The sequence below is a fragment of the Hyaena hyaena genome, unplaced genomic scaffold (assembly GCF_003009895.1).
Source record: "Hyaena hyaena isolate Hyena2069 unplaced genomic scaffold, ASM300989v1 scaffold_1367, whole genome shotgun sequence".
Lineage (NCBI taxonomy): Eukaryota > Metazoa > Chordata > Mammalia > Carnivora > Hyaenidae > Hyaena > Hyaena hyaena.
In genome coordinates, this window is record NW_024082002.1 from 297,613 (window position 1) to 304,029 (window position 6,417).

The window sequence follows — 6,417 nt, forward strand, 5'->3', positions numbered from 1 at the left end:
GTATTTGCATGTGTATAAAAATGTTTTGTTTACTAACCTCTTATTCTAGTCTCACAGGAGTCTAGTTCTTCCCCAAGTACACATACCAGAGGTATCAGGCTTAAGATGTTAAATATTTCAAGGTTACACTATTTTAGGGGATCATAACAGACCAGCTCTTGGGACTTGTACAGTGAATATATTTAGAAAGTAGAAAATAAATGCAATTTTCTAACTATGACATTTTATTTGAGAGAGATCACCATAATAGTTCTAAGAGTAGTGAGAATAAAGCAATTTAGAGACAATTAAATTATTAAAATACAGAAATCTTAAGTCTTTCAGAAGGCATACCATTTGAGGGGCACCTGCTGGCCTAGCTGGTTAAGAATCTGTCTCTTGATCTCAGCTCAGGTCTTATCTCAGGGTCATGAGTTGAAGCCTGGCATTGAAAAATATCTAAGAAAGCCTACTGTTTGGGCATTCCTATTTCTTTTTTTTTTTTTTTTAATGTTTTATTTATTTCTAGGAGAGAGAGAGAGAGAGACAGCGTGAGCAGGAGAGGGTCAGAGAGAGAGGGAGTCACAGATTGAAACAGGCTCCAGGCTCTGAGCTGGCAGTCAGCACAGAGCCCGACGCGGGGCTCGAACCCACGAACCGTGAGATCATGACCTAAGCGAAAGTCGGACGCTTAACCGACTAAGCCACCCAGGCGCCCCTGGGCATTCCTATTTCTTGATTAAGAAGACCCGCACAATCAACCTTTTAAATGCTCCCTTTACATCTTTGTTTCTAAGTGTGTATATAAGGGGGTTGAGCATGGGTGTGATGATCCCATAAAAGAGAGACACCATCTTACCCCGGTCCTTGGAGGCAGGGGATGGCGGTTGCAGGTACATGTAGATAGCAGTGCCATAAAACAGTGACACCACAATTAGATGGGAGCCACATGTGCCAAATGCCTTTCGCCGGCCTTCAGCAGACTGGATTCTCAACACTGCTTGGACAATAAAAGCATACGATATCAGGATGAGCATCAGGGGTAGTAAAAGGAATAGTACACTGATAAAGAATAGTTCAGCCTCGTTTGCTGTTGTGTCCACACAAGACAATTTGAGCAGAGCAGGGACCTCACAGAAGAAGTGATCCACTTCTTTATGGCCACACAGCGGCAGCTGGAGGGTCCAGGTGGACTGCAACACGGAGTTGCCAAAGCCACTAATCCAGGATGCGGCCGCCAGCTGGAGGCACAGCCTCTGGTGCATGATGACTGAGTAGTGGAGAGGCCGGCAAATAGCGACAAACCTATCAAAGGACATGACGGCCAGGAGAAGACATTCAGTGGAACCCAAGGCCAGGAAAATGAAGAGCTGGGCCACACAGCCGCCATAACTAATGACCTTCCTGGCACTTCGTATGTTAACCAGCATTTGTGGAACTGTGCTTGTGGTGTAGCAGAGGTCCAGGAGTGACAGATTGGTAAGAAAAAAGTACATGGGGGTATGGAGTTTGGGGTCCAGATGAGACACGAGAATGATTGCCAGATTGCCAAAGATAGTCAAGATATAGGAAACCAGGAAGACCACGAAGAGCGGGAGCTCCAGCCATGGTCGGTCTGAGAAACCTAAGAGGATGAACTCTTCGGAGGTGCTTGTGTTGAGCCCGTTCATGATCGGTGGTTCAGCTCTTGGTTCCCTGCAATATAGAAAGTCACTAAGTTAATAAATAATTACATATTTATTTGCCGTCGATTGGTCATAAATACTTTGCTAATAATTTGCCTAAGTTACAGACTGATGGTATCAATAATGTGAAAAATGTACTGATAAAAATATAAATGCTTATCTTTCCAAGTATTTCAAAAGTGTTTCTATATTTGTAACAGCCTATTAGCAGAGTGAATTTCAAGATTTTGTATAGCATATCGTCAGTTTCCACGTTCATGGAATTTATCCTTCGACGCTTTGTTGTTTTGCAGGTTCATTATTCTTGAGTTCTCTCGGCCTAGGTACCTACTATTAGGTAGAAGGTGGCATAGTTCCTGCCATTGGAATTTATTCTAATTTCTCCTAATGCCTGTGAGATTCCTGAAGTAGTCAAAATTGTTTCTCTATCACCCCTCGTATCCCGAAGAAATAATGTAGACGATACCTAGCAAGGTATCAGACTCAATTTAAGGAATTATATCCTTTTACATTAAGAAGGTCAGAATTCATATGAGAATTTTTAATAACAAGGAACTTGAAGTCCAACAAGGACATACCTTGTCCAATTGGTCACACTACCCTGGGAATGTTTCTGACCCTCTGACTTTCAGTCTCTTCATTTCTACAGTGAAAATCGAATGCGTTTCTAGGTTGTCTTAACGTGAAACATACCGCACACCACTATCTAAACACCGGCCCCTGGAAACAGAGCAGTCGGGATGAAAGGAGCTTACTGATTCAAGGTCTCTGAGGTGCTCCAAGAGGAAAATTGTAGGATTTGTAGAATTCCAAACTTCCTAAAGTTGCGAATGAGAAATGACTGTGTCCATTGACAACTCAGCTTCCCATTCCCTCCTTCACTCCCAAACCATCAACCTGAAAACCAGGGGTCATAGTAACTATGTGCTGGGAAGTACACATGTGATTTTTAGTGTCAACTGCCTGGCACAGTGCTAGGTCCACCCAGACAGCCACCACATTCAGGAGGGGGTGATGGTGATCCAGGAAGCCCGACGTGCTTTGGGCAGAGGCTCCTTAGAGCCCTGAATGTCCTACAGGTGTGATTAAGCCTGTTTTACCTGCCAAAACTCTTAACAGGACACTTGAAATTATTTTGCAACTTTATCAATAACAGAATGTAAATTTTTCATTATTATTCTTGTTCATCAAAATGTTAGCAATGTGTAATTTAACTTCGCTTTATGTATTTTATAGGCTATGCATCCCCCCAAAATATCCCCTCTCCTGCTCTCATCTGAGAGTCTTACCATCCTTCTTTCCTGTACTGGTTCTAGATAATTAAATATTTTTAAAGGATACTAAAGCATCAAGACACAGAACAGATATGAGCTTAGTAACTACTGGGGAAAGTTTAGAAAGTAGCATGGGGATGGGGGGCCAGTCTTCAGAGCTTGCTCCCCCCGCCAAGCAGAATTCACCCAGAGCACATCACAAGTTGCTACAGTTGGTTGTTCCTTCTTCTTCTTTTTCATCAATGGGTAACACACTTTCACATGTATTTAAAATTTTCAAAAAACTCTGTGTTTGTTTCTTTGTGTTTTTTCTGTTAGTAGACTACACACCTAGTGAAATCAATACTTGGGGTGAGATCAAGAGTTAGATGCTTAACCCACTGAGCCCCTCAGGAACCCCTCAAAGGACTGTTTCAGACGGTGGTGTTTTTGGCTGTCGTAACCAAAGCCCATTTTCTTGCAATTAATGGTATTTTAGAATTAAGAAAAGATGATAAACATGCATATGATTTTCAGTTTTCTTGCCTGAAAGCTTTGACTCCAAGACATCAACTTTGCTTTTTCTCTTGTGATCTGTTTGTAACTGTTCCATGGAAACATTGCACTTTGTTGCTAAAGGATTGAAAACAATGGTCAACTCGGGTCTGACTAAAAGTGATTCTTCTTTAGTGGCTCTTGGGTGGCTCAGTTGGTTAAGCCTCCACCTTTGGCTATGGTCATGATCGCACATTTTGTGTTTTTAGACCCGAATTGGGCTCTGTGCTGACAACTCAGAGCCTGGAGCCTGAAATGGATTCTGTGTTACCCTCTCTCTCTGTTCCTCCCCAGCTTGCTCTCTCTCTCTCTCTCAAAAATAAATAAAAGTTAAAAATTTTTTTGAAGATTTTCCTTTAAAAACATTTGTGAATGACACTGTAAAGAGACAAAGAAGATTGTTATTTCCAGCAATATTCTCTTGGGTTATTTTATAAAGTGAGGGCCTTTTGAGTATAATAAAAGAACTGCAGTTTACCTTTGCTTTTTACATATCCAACCACATAGATTCGAATTGTGATAAAGTGCCCTGCTCGGTCTCGGGGTGCTTCCTGATGAAATTAGCTGTGGTGCAGGCACAACATGAAAGCTCAGAGCTGGGCACACACTCAGCTCGCTAGTTCTCCCTCAGCTGGAACCTACTGAACTGTGAGAGTGACTTGCAGGTGCCCGTTTTGTTTCTGTTGTTACCGTGCCATGTCCACATTCCATTAATGAGTCCATTACCTTGTTTTAGATACTTAGTAGAAAGACTCAAGTCAATCCTTGTGGTAGCAAAAGGTGGATTCCCTTAGGGAGGAGTTATTTATAAATACATAACTATAATATATTTCATGTTGGATCAGCAAATTTAATTGCTGGACAGTTGGACTGTGAACTGAGGGGCCGGTGTGTGTATTTGTGGGTGTGTGTGCCAGGGGGTGAGCTCTGGGTTATTAGTGCTTCCACATCAACAGAAGCTGTAAAGGGCAAACTATACAATAAATTCCAGGCTGAACCTCATGAACCTGAATTAAAATTTTGCAATAGGGGACATTCAGCCACAGGAAATTAGTACAGGGGGTGTGTCGACAGGAAACGAGGAAACTGGTTGAAATGCCTCAAAATCGCACAACTTGCAGCAAGTATAAAATTTCTGAAGTAATTGGGTAATTAAGTGAAAACAAAAGTTGAGCAGTGCACGAAGCTTGTCCATCTTTCAAAAACTGGAAGGTTATAGAACGGAAATGCAATTCCTCTCCGTGGCTTTGAGGCTTAACGTTATAAGCTCTTCTAGCCCGTCCACTTCGTAAAGCTAAACATAAATTATAATTCACATGATTTTTACTTAATGCCATGTTTCCATTGCTTGTTTTTTTTTTAAATTAACATGAAGTCTTATGGCATACTTCCTAAGATTTTAGAATGTCTTCATTTTTTAAAATGTCTTCTTTGCTCCCCAGGGTTTCCTAATGTAGATCAGCCCTTAGGAAACCTGGTAGCTATGTCTAAGGCTACTGTGTATTTGACTCATAATATACTTTTATTGTCTCAGAATTCATTATTTTCCTGCCCTCACCCACCCCCCCACCTCAGTCTCACAGACTTTCCCCTGCAGGCACCATCTCCGGGTGCTGGTGCAGCCAGAGGCCCTCCTGAACCACACTCCCCCCACCCACACACACAAACACAGCGTCTCCATCCCACCCCGGCTGACCTCTCCTCCCAGAGGCTTTACGTAATTTCAATTCTGCCTCATGCTCTCAGTATTAGGATTGCAGTATTTGTCATCAAGTAAAACAGACAGAGAAAAACCTAGAAGTTCTTATCTGCGTGTCTGCAGTTATACCAGACACGCTCCTGATGGGTGACACATGGGCCACTTGCTTGCCATCATGGCCGGTACCTTAACGGCCGCGGATTAGACTCCTCTGCCCTGGAATAAAGCTGCACCAGGAGCATCTCAAGGGTGTGCGATTCTTTCTGAGTAGCAAGCACTCAATTAGGCAGCAAAGCAAAGCATTCTGATTATGTGAGCTGGCCAGGGGGCAGAAGGGAGCACTTCAGGGTTGGAGCAGAAGTCAATGGAAGGAGAATTTTAGAAGCTGTTGGGGGGATATTGGCAAACTTCATCTGTGATGCTCTCAGAATGCCTTACTCCAGAGAGCAGAATACTTGTCCAGGTGAACACATGTCATCGCTTTTTAACCCTGTATATTGGTTGGCCTTCTATCGGTCATCTCTCTGTGGAACTCTCTCTCCTATCTGAGCTTGAACATCCGAAAAGATAAGGTTTGACAGTCTTGGAAGCATCTCTGTATGCTACGGTGTGGACAGAAGATCAAGACAAGAGAGGTAACAAGAGTTTTTGTCCCAAATCTGCCAGTAAGTCGCCGTATAGTTGGGGAAGACAGTTCACTGCTTCAGATGTCAGTTTTACCCTTGGTAACATTATGAGGTTGATATTTTCTTTCGGTATAAAAAGTGTTTACCTTTAAAGTTTTTCAAATCATCTCATATGCCTAAGAGATAGGCTCACAAATACACATAGATACCATCTTCTTGCTGGGGTATAAGGATGAACACTAGGAGTAATTGTTCATGCAGCTGATGCATTATAGTTTGGCTTAGCATAACATACAAAGAAGTTTGCTAAAATTTTCTCCTGCTCAGGATAGATTAATTTTGTAATCAGAAACTGAACATATATGCTCGGAGAAGTTCCTTGCCCAAGGTCTTAGTAGCAAACTGAAGATTAGAACCCAGGACTGACCTGCCTTAATGTTCTTACTTCCCATAGAGATTACAAACATTTTCAAAATAACATTATATATAAGAGTTCATAGAAGCTGAAGCGGAATGAATCATATTTTTCCTACTAGATCGTTTGGTCTTTGCTGAGACGTGAAATATAAACAGTCCATGAAATGAGTGCTTTAGAACACTCAAATTGTACCAAGTATAAG

General features: G+C 42.0%; 1 protein-coding gene across 1 annotated transcript; it reads right to left on the bottom strand.

Annotated features, from left to right (window-relative positions):
- Positions 1–707: 707 nt before the first annotated feature.
- LOC120225302 (olfactory receptor 2B2) lies at positions 708–1,649 on the bottom strand. The gene has a single exon (XM_039223548.1). It carries the CDS (start codon positions 1,647–1,649, stop codon positions 708–710), a length of 942 nt encoding a protein of 313 aa, XP_039079479.1.
- Positions 1,650–6,417: the final 4,768 nt, after the last annotated feature.